Genomic DNA, 15,171 nt, shown 5'->3' on the forward strand with positions numbered 1-15,171 from the left:
CCTTTAGCAACATTGCATATTTTCTCTGGCCAGGATAAGAAGGCAAATTTTATCATGTGTGCCTCGAAACAAGCAATGGGGAGACTGGAGAGGACACTAGTGGGTGAGTGACTAGTGGGGGGGTCACAGCACATCACATGAGTACCACAACCAGACACTGCTACGATACACATTAAATGTCACACATTGTGAACATGTGACGGAAACTATGGCGAATTTTCGTCTTTCTCAAGATGAAAGCGGCAGTTGTGTCGTTATGTTTTAGTCTTCAAAGACAAGTTTTTAGCTCGCTGTTGTCTCGTCATGGAAAAAAATTGTTCGTCGGAAAAATATTTTCCTTATAGTCATCGTTGACAAAAACAACACTGCACAACACTTGGGATGCCGAACAAGGGCTTCGCAATGGAGAATCATGCTGCGTTATCATACCAAAGTTGCATTTCAATCAGAAACTAAAAATTCAATTTTTGGAGAAATTGCGTGAGTAGCTTTACTGTTGTAGTCTGTATATTTGTAGTACGAGTAAACACAAGCACACGTACTACTAGTATGAGTACACCCACATGTGGTTTAAGTACACGCATAAACACGTAGTTGAAGTTCATGTAAGTACACGTACTTGTTGTATAAATAGCCAGAGTTGAGTACAATTAAGTCCACAATCTTGTAGTATAAGTAAACGTTCTTGTTGTACAAATGCACGACATATATGTGCATACCCTTCTTAATTCTTAAACCTTATTTTACGGAAATTACAGAGCTCTGGCAACCTTGACGGAGACCAAGAACTTATCTCATAATTGGCCGAGTGGTTGAAGGCAGGACATTCGTTGTAAACACAGAATCAAAACAATAATTTTTACGGGCGCACTATTGACTTTTAAAATGGGGAAAATCTCAGTTTAATCATTGAAAACTGTGTTGGTTCTTGTCCCAAAACATGTTTCTTTAATGTCCATTGAAATAGTCAGCATTGTAACACAAATCTTATGTATCGCTCCTTTAACATGACACTTTCTCACCTGGTCGCAAACTAAGGGAGATGCGCTGAGGTCGAATCTGGACCACATCCTGCTGGGTCAAGCCGGACCCCTTGGAACTCAGAGGCATGTTCTGCTGCACCGCGAGGCTGTTGGTGGGGTATTCCACAAAACGGCTCTGGCAGCCCCGCTTTTGCAGGTTTTCAACAAAGTCGCAGCGTGACATCAGGGTGCGGCCCCTCCCAAAATCCTGTTACAGAGAAGACAGTACAATAATACACTGTATCTGTGATGCAAAAAGCAGTCTTAAAAGCAACTTGCTAAAGAACCATACCTCTTGTGCGCACCAGGCGCAACTGGGGTGAATCAGGAGACATTCCTCACAAGAAGTTGCACTGCCACTCATACACACATTAAGACCTGAAGGAGAAGTAATGTCAACTCTAGAGTCATACATTTTTGTAAACAAATCATGACTATGACTATGGGGGGGAGTGAACACTGAGCCTTGTATTATATAATTTTCTAGTAGCTACAAGAGGTCAATTGATATGGGATTTTCAAATGCCGATATCTAAAAACATTTTTAGCTGATTGCAGATATTCAAAGCTGATTTTGTGAGCAGATATACATTTTTTTTAAACCACTGATTATAAAAGGCATTTTTTTTTAAATGCTTGAAATTTCCAATGATGACCTGAGACTTAATCAATTAAATCGATTTAGTGCTGCCAAACCAACAAACACACCACTTCTTTTTATAATTATAGACACTCGGCAAGAACAGTACATTATTTTCAAATAATTAAAGTCACCAGGACATCACGACAAGATGTAAACAAATGAGAGTTTAAAAGGAGGCTTGCCATGCTAAAGCTAATGCTACGCTAACTAGAGGCGTGCGAAATTTCCGATTCTTAGATTATTCGCAAGTCGGCTGCGGAAGATTCGAGAACGATTAACAAACATCCAAATTCCAAATATTTAATTATACCAGGAACTAAAACACAGTCATCGTGGTCTTTGGGACGCAATGAGGAACGGACTGAGAGTAAATATCATGTTCAACTCATGCCACTAGATAAAAAAAACAATAATACTTGACTGCGACCGGCAGCCGCTACAAACAACGCCCAGTTGCTAGTTGCTACAAACATACAGCCACATAATGCTACGGTAGATATCACATATACATATATAGAACTACATGAGAAATGGCAGATTCGGTGGTGATAGAACACGTATAAACCCCAATCATGTGAAGTCATAACTCCGCCCCCCTGACTGGTGCCGCCATATTGTCCGTGGGCTCATTGTGTTTACATATTACAGCTACGTACATTCCTCCTATTACTTCGTGTTTTTCTGCTTGTCTAAGGAATCACCGCCTATTAAACTAACCCGAAAACCTTCCTGACAATCGTTAACATTGATTAATCAAAATGGTGAAGGCATGTGTGGCGGTTGGTTGCAGTAACAGAGAAGATAAACGGTCATTTTAGTAGTTGCTGTGTGCCCATTGTTATAAGGGCAAATCTCTGAGCAGCACTGTTTGTTTATCTCGGTCCATGATGCGTTTGTGTCGACAGCCGTCAGACAGCAGCGAAAACATCAATATGATGCCAACACGATCGCAGACATCATCAGACGGAGACTACGAAGCTCGTCGCCACGGTCGCGCAGCAAGAAGGTGAGCGCAACAGCAGGTGTTGTGCCGAAAAATAGCAGCCCTGCGTGAAATGGCCCCCTTGACAGGATCGCCCACACAGAAACGACTTTCTTGTACCGCGAATATGTATTATTTTACTCTGCTTGAACTAATAAATGTCATACCTGTGCGATTGTCATTGGCATATGGTCGTGAAAACCAGTAGACTAATACATTTCTGTTCAAAGATGGTTATGTGGCCCAGTCCACGATTTGTTACTAAAATACAGTACTAATATTTTGTGTAATTTAATGATTTAAAACGGATCTTACAGTCGTAAATCCATTACTGTAATGCGTCCATGAAAACATTTGATGTTTTCACGTCAATAAAGCCTTATAAATAAGCGCTCCCGTCAGGGGGGACATTTCACGCGGGGCAGCTATTTTTCGGCACACACCGGCCCGTTGTCGATCAAGTGTCATTTTACAATCGTGACAACGGTGACGCTCAGCTGACCAAATGTCTGTTTATATTTGGGCCGGTGCCGATTTTGGGTACCCGACTCCTCATCGTGACATAAACTGGAGGATGATTGGAAATTTTGTGGTCTCAGGATGAGCTCTGACGCACGGGATGGGACCAGACCGGACGGGAGGAAACATCGGTTTGGGCATCAAATATGGATCTGGCGACTGGGGATCGACCGAAGCTTTTCCAAATAACGGCTTTTATGCAACTAATCCAATGAGTTTACAGCATCTGAAAGCACCGGGGCTTCCATAATTTGCAAGTGAATCCCCCTTTAGAAAATACAAGCATTGACAATACGGACACACAATGACGGACAATATGGCGGCACAATACAGCGATCACGTGATTGTGTGACATTGGTGATTGGGGTTTATAGAGAACTAGATGCGAAATGACAGACTTGCTGGCGTTAGTTAATAGCCACCATCTTAAAGCAGTAGACTTCTCTGGAAGGCTGTGTTGTAGCGAACCTGATTAACTTTTTATCTAAAATCCTACTAAATCGGCAAAATCTTGACTTGAATCTTCTTTAAATGATGAAGCAATTTTAAAACGTTCACATGCCGAAAGTAGACAAAAGGGAAATTATGGAATAATGGGAGCAATTTTAACAACTTTAAAGAGCATACGACACCAGAAAAAAAGTCTTAAATGGCATTATTATGTGAATTAGAATCATATTTTGAGACGATTCGACCATATACAACAATTTAGCAAAGCGCAGATGACGAGAAATTAGTCTTTTAATCTGCCGGTTAGCCACGCCTACAATTATAGGGCTTTAGCGTCCCCAACAGGTGGATGACGTCAGCGGTAGACTAGGCTCATCGGTTTTACTATTCAGCCCATTGAGGGGGAATTGTTCAGAACGAGGAAAACGAGACGAAGAGAGCTGCAAAATGTCATTGTTTCAGTCTCTCTACTCCCAATATTTTTACAGGATATTCTTTTTATCCAAGTATTTTCCCCAATAGCTATATAAATGGCTTGAGAAGGACCAGTCAGCCCGTCGAGGGGGAACTATTCACAATGAGGAAAACGCGACGAAGAGAGCGGCAAAATGTCATTGTTTCTGTCTCTTTACTTCAATATTTTTACAGGATATTCTTTTTACCCAAGTACTTTCCCCAATTGCTAAATAAATGGCATGGTCATGACAAATAACTTGTGCTAAATGGAATATAAAATAATAAAAATCCATTTATTCAAGACGACATGGCAAAATTACTCCATAATGGTCAAAACAGTCGACTTTACCTTTACTGTCACACCTGCCGAACGATATTTTATGACACCTAAATCGGACATATGTCATTTCCCTTCCCCGGCTTCGGAGAATGTAAACAGACCAGAAGGAGTGACAGCTAGCCGACATGCTAACCCGAACCGAGGGATGTTTCAAAGTCTTCGAAGTGGAAAATCACACATAACTAGCCTGGATTATTTGACATGACGACCCGGTTGTCGAGTTTCTTTGCGGATCGGCAAACCGCCCGGCGGAGAGCAATTTACAGTTCGTTCCCTGGAGGAGGGTGGCTGGAATTGTTGTGTAGCTAACGTGCTAACAGCTAACTGCTAATGAGCGTGAGGATAGCTTTTTACATGCCTATCAATGATCAAACGTAAGTAGTCCTTTATTTAAAGGAATTTTATAGTGTTTACTTTGTAATCACTGTATTCGTATTTGACATAATACAAAACAAGATGTTTACTCACTTCCTTGTAAGTCCAATGGTCCCACAGTAAATATCCACGGTGAATGGGAACCTTTTGAAACTCCAAAAAGGCGCATACGCCTCTCCCGGATACAGAATGATTTTTCTGCAGCCGTTTGGCTGGCGTGATGCAAAAAATAAAAGTATTAATCCGCAAAATCAGCTGAATCCTTCGTCCTCATACACAACAGTACACTGTAGCGTGAAGAGGACGTCTTCTACCGTACACGTCACAGCGCCCTCCTCCTCAATGCGAGACCGAAGCCGGAAGTCACTCATTTTCCTGGCGCGGGATTCAAAAAACTAAATAAATATAGCGATCGCTTCCACACACATCCAAGCGGTCCATATCATTCAGGAGCATAAAATACCGCGTGTATTATGAAATAAACATGCTTTTTCGTGTCACAAGCACTTTAACGTTTGGTTCACAGTATTCAATTAATTGAATGTAGTTTAAAGCTGCTGATACAGAATTGGACTTGAGTATTTTATTTCAGAATCAGAATCAGAATAATTTATTGTGTTCTGAACTGTTAACTTGATACTAAAATAGTAGTTTGGTTTAGCCCGAGAGGATTTTTGAACAATTTTGGAACTAACGTATGAAACAATAAAAGCGGGGGAGGGGGGCATCAATAATCGATTTATAATCGAATCGTAGCCTTACGAATTGTAATCGAATCGTTAAGTACCTCAACATTCCCACCGCTAACGCAACGTATTACACTTAGAGTGGAAGGATCACTCAGTAAACACCTTAAAGTTTGAAGCAATATTGTATATTCTCTAATGCAAGATGAAAACAAATCTTACAATATTTACAAAACAGGCAAGCTTCCTGCAGCAGCCTGCCTTCAAGCTGTTGTAGGGTCCTTCCGGGGTCCTACAGTCAGTCAGCAGCGGCCACAGTTGCCCACACAGATGCCTGATCAAAATCCTTTTTTATCAGCTTATTTTTTTTGTTAATCGGCCCAAAAAAAAAATCCAAATACAGACCTCGAGTAGCTACAATACTTGTATTGTAAAAGGCTTTTCCTTTGTTTTTGTTTTTTTTATTGACACTTTGTTTTTTTGACAGGGTGTCACACAGGTATCATTTCATGACATGAAACTGTAGTGTTTCGGGTTGCACCAAGAAATGCTTGAAAGTTCTATGAAATATCACAGCAAGTGACTTGAGCATGATAGAGAATATTTTGGACACAAATCAATCCCAAAAAGTGTCAGAAAAGGCTTAGTTATGACATTAGATGCTAATTATTGCTAATTATTATAAATCTAACAGAAGATGTCACACACAGAATGAGCTGTTGAATTTTGCTTTCTATAGGCTTTCTATTCTCCTGTTGCCATGTGACTCTTCTGTCATTCGGTCAACATGTACTTGGTAGCGCAGCACCCTTATGGCCTAGGCAGTCTACATGGTAACGCTGCGAAACCAAAACGCAACGATTGTGTAAGCCATCCTGATCCTGATACGATTTTATAGCATCTCGAAATTAATCCGACACAACCAATGAGAAGAATGAAGCGGATATTGGAAATCGTTGTAGAGAAAATTCATTATCAGTGCATACCTATATTGACTGTGGAATTGTATTTATTTAAGTAAGATTAGCGTTACTTCAAAATAATATTACTCATGTAAAAGAAGTCATCCCAAAAAAGTATTCAAGGTAAAAAGTGGTGAAAAAAATACTCAAGTAATAAGTGACATCTCCGTTTTTTTTCTTTAAATAATAGTATTTTTTTTTCACAGCACCGTTTTTTATATGGACTGCTATTATTCCATACTACAACAGTGGTCCCCCTATGTACAACTCCTAGCAAAAAGTATGGAATCACCAGTCTCGGACGAACACTCACTCAGACATTTTATCATGTAGAACAAACTCGGATAAAAAGCTTGAAAAAATAATGAATTAGTTCAAAAGTGCAACTCTTTAGCATTCAGAAACACTAAAATAAATGTGGTGGTTAGTAAATGTTACTTTTATAGAGAAAGTGCAGGGAAATATAAAGTCAAGAATCTGCAATGGACAAGGTCATGATGCTGGAACTTTTGTTTGGTGCTGTTCCAGTGAGATTTACAAAGATGACTGCCTGAAGCAAATATCAATCAAAATTCCCTCAGTCCTTGATAATATGGGGCTGCATGTCAGGCAAAGGCACTGGGGAGATGGCTGTGGTTAAATCTTCAATAAATGCACAAGTTTACGTTGAAATTTTAAACAGTTTTTTTTATCCCTTAAATTGAAAATTTGTCATTTTCCATGATGACAATGCATCATGCCACAGAGCTAAAACTGTTAAGGCATTCCTTGGAGAAAGACTCATCCAGTCAATGTCATGGCCTGCAAATAGCCCAGATCTCAACCCTATTGAAAACCTGTGGTGAGAATTGAAAAAAAATGGTCCACAGCAAGGCTCCGACCTGCAAGGATGATCTGGAAACTGCAATCAAAGAGAGATGGCACCAAATTGATGAAAAATACTCATCAAGTCAATGCCTCAGAGACTGCAAGCTGTCATAAAAGCCAGAGGCGGTGCTACTAAATACTAGAGATGTGTTTTGATTGTTATTTCTTTGTTTGTTTCTCATCGTTCCATAGTTTTTTCCTCAGAATGAAGTTCATCCATATATATTTCCCTGCAGTTGTTCTATAAAAATAACATTTATTGACCACCACAATGTTTTTATTCATCTCGTTTAGTATTCCTGAATGCTAAATAGTTGCACTTTTGAACTAATTCATCATTTTTTCAAGATTTTTATCTGAGTTTTTTCTACATCATAAAATCTCTGAGTGAGTGGTCGTCCGAGACTGGTGATTCCATACTTTTTGCTAGGGGTTGTATATTTCAATGTTCAATTTCAATGGCTGATCAACTGGTCTGTCAGCACTATGAAAATTGGACCCACGTTGTCCGATCTGATTTTAATTTCCAAGTTGTTGCCATGTCAACATAATCTTCCCCAAACCTTCAGAATCAGGAGTACTGGCCCATGGCACATGACATAACGCACTGACTACAGCGTTCGCAACGAGGAGAGGAAAAAAATACAGGATATTCTGGAGAAAGGTTGACCAGTACAGTACCTTGCTGGCTTGCCTAAAAGAAAAGGATACGTTTCTGCTGCTAAATAAAGTGACCACAGTACTCATAAGAGAACCGCTAGCTTCTACCTGTCAGTGTCAGTCAAATCAGAGCATCTTCCCAGAAGCTTTTGATACCAAATGTAACTCATTTCTGCCTTTGTTTTCTGATATTGCGAAAACAAAAGTCTTTTCTCGCGTCTTACCAGTGGACGTGTGAAGGAATGTTTGAAGTAGCAGCAAAGAGTACACAGCGGCTCTCAACACACGCGTCGCCGGTTTCCACATGGCGTCACTCGGCATGTTTTCAGTGCAATCACCCCCCTTCTCTCACACTCCACGTCGGATTCGTAGCTCTCTAAGCGTCGCTCGAATGCAGCGGGCTCTCTCACTCAACCATCAGAACCTGCTTCCGGTCCAGTTGGTCGACTGTTTACACCTCATAGCGACAAGTAGTGCACGTCAGCGACAGGTTGCCATTGTTGATCCGCACCTCTGTTTGCCTGTGGTGAGCTAGTTTCCACGTCTCCGTCTGCTTTCAGCTGTGCAGGCGGCTGTGGAGCCAATGCGTGGATTCCATGTCGGCCTCGTACAAATCCAAGCGGAGTTTTTTCTTTTAATTATTCAAGATGGAAGTGGAGACATCAAAGCGTCAAATGATAGGAGCTGCACAGCTCCAAAATTGAAGGTCCAGATTTAATCTCGCTCACTTGGTCGCGTCCAGGTCCCAACTGGGTGTCTCCACCCCTTAACTCCTTTTTATATAGGATTTGTAAACCCAGATGGTTGGGAGCCTGGCTTGCCATCATTATGCTGACCCCTGCTGGCGACTTCGATAGTACGCCTTTCAATTTCCGAATGAATGGTCGATAACGAAGATTAGGTTTAGACAAATTTAGACGTCTTGTCTGGCTCAGCAATCAAATGAACTCCAAATGATTCTAAGAGACTTCACCATTAAATAGCTCCGCTGTTTTTTTTTTTTTTTTTTTTTGGGGGGGGGGGGGCTCATTTGGTTTAAATATATATATATATATATATATATATTTCAACTAAAATTATATATTTGTGCAAGCAACAAACAACACAACATATAGAATTCAATAGAATTTAATTCAAAAGACATTTCAAGCAGAATCTCACATACACATTGTCACCTACCAAACACTATAAATATATACTGTATTCTGCCTTTTGGTAAATTTTACCGCAGGGTATTTTGTGCTGTCCTACAGCGCCTTCTTGTGCCCGCTTTGCAACATGTTTTTTTGTATTCTTGCCAACCAATTCAATATGGCTGCACGAAGTCTCAAGCTAACGCCTTCGTTATAACGTTTTGCTCATATGATCCCTGGACAAGATTTGTCCATGAGTATGGATAATAATAATAATAATAAAGCAGTTTCTGCTCTTGCTCTCCTTTTTAAAATAAACTGCTGTATTTTAAAGCCAAAAGAACTGTTGTGTTTGATAGAAAAATATGCCTATATGCTGCCATAGCAGATTCATGGCGCATAAAGCTCCAGAACTATTTTCAATTTGTCCGTTTTACCCTGGAAACTCCCGTTTACAGACGTTGCGTACCGCTTTTGTTTCAACCCAGTCATAAAACTAAGGTAATTAATTATATTTATTGTTCAAAATGTCTGTCATTTTCAGCTTAGAATCATTAATTGATGTCTAATATTTCGTTTGAAAAAATAAAACAACTTAAAAAAAATTTCACTCGCATATTTTAAACTTTTTAAACAAATGACGTCACAATGAAAAAAAATGGCGTCTAAAAAAAGTCACGGATATCTACTTCATAACTATCGCTTAAAGCTGTAATGTGAAGTAAGGTTGGCCAACCATGTTTTTGAATAATATCAATGGCTAAACAGTTATAAGCATATTTTCATTATTTTTTTAACGCAACCCTTCCAGATTCTTTGTTTAACCCATAGCAATGCCCTTGACAACGAAAATGCTTTTCTTCGGCAATCTTCGGAAATCTTCGGAAATTACGTCACACCGGGAAGTGCGAGGGAAGTCCGCCATAGAACAGTATTGTTTGTTGCATTGCTTCTCGGTAAGATGCCACGGCGGTGTGTGGCGATGTTTTGTCCTCACTCAAACAAAAAGTTGTATGAGTGGCCAAAGGATAGCAGGGCACGTAAATGGACATCTTTCGTTCGCACGAAGCGAATGAATTTCATGCCATTATCGAGTAGTGTTCTCTGCTGCAAACACTTCGAAGATGCTTGCTTCCTTAACCGGTCTGCTTATGATCAAGGATTTGCCAAAAAGTAAGTGTGATTTTTGGATAGATGACTGATGACCTTGTCAAAGCAGAGCTGCCAACTGTTGTGGAATGAACAGTATAAGCTAGCGACGTTAGCCGAAAGTTAACTCGTGGTAATCCCCGATCATAGTTGTTGTTGCGTTCGCTAGGTTAAACGTGTTTAAACTGTGCGTCATCTACGATCTTGTCCGAAAGGGTTAATCCACTGTCAATCGGGAAAGGGGTGTGGATGTGCACATTAGCGGGTCGGTGTCGCGGTAATTCACGGTCACGTTGCAGTAAGAGACACACACCGCCGGTGAGTTTGTGCACATTTATTTGTATTTGTATTATGTATTTCCGTCTTCATGCTTCTAGCATTGCATTGCGTTTGTACGGTTCGGCGTTTCTTTCACGGTGGTCGCTTGATAGCCTTCTAGTTTGTTTCGCGAGAGCCGCTGACAGGTGACAATTTAGCGTGTTGGCACTGAGTCAATCTCGCAGCGAATCAGCGAGCGCGCAGGTCATGCAGTGAATCATGGGAAATGTAGTCTCGGGACAACACTGAAGTGGTGCTTTGTAATCTGTTCGCGTGTGTGAAAAAACTACATTTCCTCACGCCATTAGACGCCACTTTGTTTTCATATTGTTGCCACAATAAAGTGGAGAAAGCCATCGACGACTGTGATATAGTGGATATTATTTAGTTGTAAGACGGGAGTTCACCAGTAGAGGGTACGCATGTCATTTAGATGTGTTATTGTTTGTGCCTTACTCCTTGACTAAAAGAGAGAAAAGTTGTTCAGAGTCACTTGGCAAGACGTTGAGTAAATTGTAAAAGCCAATAAAGGTGTCGTGTGGGTCACTCGGTCAAGATATAACAACGACTCATCTCCTTCTTTCCCCCCAACGTTTTTATATTATTATTTGTGTCTTGACACTCAGTGATACATGCTACATGGAGTTTTTTGATCGAAACAAGGTAAGTATGCGATAATATCTCGTTAAAGTCATGGCATTTTTAATTCTGCTATTTCATGCTCTCACCTCCAGATAGGGTTTCGCTGTTAAAAAAAAAAATAAAAAATTCAATGCCCTCTTGTTCAGAATTTTTCTTCCGCCAGAAAATTGAGATTTTAAGCTTTCCATTGATGTATCACACATGCATATCGGACAATTTTGAAAGTTGGCCAAATTGGGGTTCTCAGAGCGGAACTTCAAGGCACCTGAGTGTTTTCCGCCATATAATCTATTAGTACGAGTGTTAGATTTGAAATTAGGTTTATGTACACCTAGCTTGGCTAAAAAGAACACGCAGGAAGTCGATGCAGCTTTTGTGGAGGTTGGTTGCTGCTCCCCCAGGCTGCTGTGAAGCAACCTTATTTATTCAGGGTCAAAAAATAGGATTGGAGGGGTTTGGAAGGCAACATGGGACATTGAGTACACTACATGGGGGCCACATGGCCCAGAACAGAAGTTATCCTTTTCAGGTGACTAACTATAAGGAAAGCATAAATGTTAACTTTATGCACAACAATTCCAACAACGATAAATGTTATATTTTTTGTATGAGACATTTTTTGTTTATGTTTAGCGAACTTGTCTCACAAGCTACCGTTTTTGCTAATGCTAATGCTTGTGTACTTTTTTGTAGTTTTACGACGGTCTAAAGAGGACAATGGTTTGATGCCATTTTATTAATAAATCAGAACAAAAAGGAAGAAGTCTGATTATTAAAGTGTCGTTCACTAGCTGTCTAGCTTGGGAAAAAGTAGACGCTTCGAAGTGAGGACAGCATACATAGTGTTCATAATCTTACTTTAAAAAAGTAAGTAGTTACAAATTAATTCTCCCAAAAAGTATTTGTTAGTAACTCGGGTACCTCACTGTAGAGTAATTAGTTACTCAGCAAAGTAACTGACGTTACTTTTCATCTGCTACACGTTATTACATTATTCATTATATATCTATCACATCAAATATGTTTATTAACTGATTGAAGAGTAAAAACACAATATACAGTGTTATGAAAACGTATCTGAACCTTTTGGAATTTCTCACATTTCTGCATAAAACCACCATCAATTGTGATCTGATCTTTGTCAAAATCACACAGATGTAAAAACAGTGTCAGCTTGAACTAAAACCACCCAAACATTTATTACATTTTTCACATTTTAATGAGGATAGCATGCAAACAATGACAGAAGGGGAAAATAAGTAAGTGAACCCTCTGCCTAAGGAGACTTAAAGACCAATTGAAACCAATTTTTACCAAACAGTTTAAGTCAGGTGTGTGCCCAATCACTGATGAGTGGTTTAAGGCTGCCCTGCCCACTATAAAAAATACACTTGGTAAAAATTGTCTTAATGAGAAGCATTGTCTGATGTGCATCGTGGCTCGGTCAAAAGAGCTGTCTGAGGACCTGGGATCAAGGATTGTTGATTTGTATAAAGCTGGGAAAGGATACAAAACCATCTCTGAAAGTCTGGATGTTCATCAAACGACAGTCAGAGAAGTTGTTTACAAATGGAGAGAGTTTGGCACTGTTGCTTATCTCCCAAGGTGTGGCCGTCCACCAAAGACGACGCCAAGAGTTCAGTGCAGAATACTCAGAGAGGTAAAAAAAAAGAGCCCTAGAGTGTCTGCTAAAGACCACAGAAATCACTGGTACAGTCCAATATCTCTGTGCAAGCATCAACTGTACATAAAACTATGGCCAAGAATGGTGTTCATGGGAGGACTCCATGGAGGAAGCCACTGCTGTCTCAAAAAAAAAAAAAGAAAAAGAAAAATTGTTGCTCATTTAATGTTCGCAAAAAGGCACTTCACATAAGTTTTGGCAAAATATTTTGTGGACTGATGAAACCAAAGTTGATTTGTTTGGGAGTAACAACCTCATGTGTGGAGGAAAATGGAACAACTCACCTACATCAACACCTCATCCCCACCGTGAAGCATGGTGGAGGGAGCATTATGATTTGGGACTTTTTTTTTCTGCCTCGGGGCCTGGACAACTTGCCATCATTAATGGAAGAATGTTTATCAGGATGTTTTGCAGGAAAACCTGAGGCCGTCTGTCAGACAGTTGAAGCTAAAAAGAGGATGGATGCTGCAACAAGACAATGATCCAAAACACAGAAGAAAGTCAACTTCAGAATGGTTTCAGAAGAACAAAATACATGTTCTGGAGTGGCCAAGTCAAAGTCATGACATGAACCCCATTAAGATGCTATGGCATGACCTAAAATCAAAGATTCAAGCTAGACATCCCAGGAATCTGACTGACCTCCAGCAGTTTTGTAGAGACGAATGGGCCTAGATCAATGTGCCAGACTCATCTGCAGCTAAAGGGAAACGTCTTGATGAAGTTATTGCTGCCAAAAAGGGCGGCCGGGGGGGGGGGCACAAAATATTAAATGTGATGGTTCACTTACTTATTTTTACCCCTTCTGTCATTGTTTGCATACTATCCTCTTTAAAGTATGAAAAAACGATAAATGTTTGGGTGGTTTTAGTTGAAGCAGACTCTCTCTTTTTGTCTGACGGCAGGGGGCACAAAGGAACACCTATAGCGCTCAGTTCTGCATCTAGGTAGTATAAAACGCTGACTGAAAGAGCTGCCCATCTGCCATGGAGAGGGTGGGAGGGGTTATCCAAGATGGCTTTGAATGTGATGACCATCATCCTCTCAGCCATAGTCTCCAGACTTCCCAACTCATGCCCCACCACAGAGTGGGCCTTCCTCACCAGATTATTGAGTCTGTCCATCTCACCTGCCTTGACACCGCCCTCCCAACACACTACAGTGAAATACAAAGCGCTGGCCACTACAGACTGGTAAAAACTTTTCAGGATCCTACCACAGAGTTTAAATGATCTCAGTGCCCTCAGGAAGAATAACCTGCTCTGGCCCTTCCTGAAGAGGGAGTCAGTGTTGTGAGACCAATCCCAGGCATGAAAATCTCTTACCTTTCTCAAAATTTGCCGTTTTCAAGTCAAAAAGGGTGACCTACGTGAATTGTGTAGATCCGAGGAAAAATTCTTTAAGGGGGCGGGGGTGATTTGGGAGATTTTTTTTAAATGTCGGATGCTTGGTATGCAAGCTGGGAAAGCGGCACAAAGTCAAAAAAGGGCACCAGAGTGGCCAAGACATTGACTTATTTCAACGAAAAAAAGGAGGGTACACTGTTGTGTCCTGTCTCTTCAATGCCAAGCTTGGCTGCACGTCGGCCGTGAATGAACACCTAAATCGCTGTCACCCAATTTTGGAAGACGACAGGAGACAATTACAAGCTGGCAGATTGTAAATCAATCTAACTAGCTAACAACATGTTTTATTGAAGTTGCTAAGCCTGTCGTGATATGCAATGAGTCCATTTATTGCATGGTAAGTAAAAATGAGGGCTGCAATTTTCACAGTTGCGTTTCATCGTCGCGTGCGTGCGTGCATACATTTGTGCTTGCATGTACACGTGCGTGTTGATGGCATATGAGACTCCAGTTCTTTTCACAGATGTTTATTGGTCATAAACACACCGTAGAATTAAAGTTCAGACATACAAAATAAGGAAACACATCTATATTAAACACTGTAAAAATTAGCATTGCTACATTGAAGCTAATGGGGAAAAAGACAACCTACTTTAGCCTGCTATAAAACATTGGCAGTCTTCTCCAAAACGCAAACTTGCGGTTAAAAGGTGACACTTCAAACATCAAAAATCGCTGTCTAACAGCATTTGCAAATGAAAAAAAAGGGAAATAAATTAATTACCTTCACAGAATGCAATGACAAAAAGAGCTTTTTTTGCAGAGTGTAAAGATTACGGTTAGCGGTTTAGCGAACGTACTTCCGGTGAACATTTCAAAATAAACGCACGTCATGTTCATCATATAAATAACGATTTCTGGAGTTAATCCCACA

At 40.4% G+C, this 15,171-nt stretch overlaps 1 protein-coding gene across 1 annotated transcript in view; it reads right to left on the reverse strand.

The window, feature by feature from the left end:
• The window catches only part of itgb5 (integrin, beta 5), a 106,992-nt gene extending 98,263 nt beyond the window's left edge, over nt 1-8,729 (reverse strand). Inside the window, exons 1-3 of the mRNA XM_057851917.1 lie at nt 8,187-8,729; nt 1,315-1,400; nt 1,023-1,230 (exon numbers count right to left, since the gene is read on the reverse strand). Coding sequence (XP_057707900.1) covers nt 1,023-1,230; nt 1,315-1,400; nt 8,187-8,283 — 391 coding nt within the window. The 5' untranslated portion in view covers nt 8,284-8,729. The remainder of the gene's footprint in view (nt 1-1,022; nt 1,231-1,314; nt 1,401-8,186) is intronic.
• Nucleotides 8,730-15,171: the final 6,442 nt, after the last annotated feature.

Source organism: Corythoichthys intestinalis, chromosome 12, assembly GCF_030265065.1.
Source record: "Corythoichthys intestinalis isolate RoL2023-P3 chromosome 12, ASM3026506v1, whole genome shotgun sequence".
In the NCBI taxonomy this organism is placed as follows: domain Eukaryota; kingdom Metazoa; phylum Chordata; class Actinopteri; order Syngnathiformes; family Syngnathidae; genus Corythoichthys; species Corythoichthys intestinalis.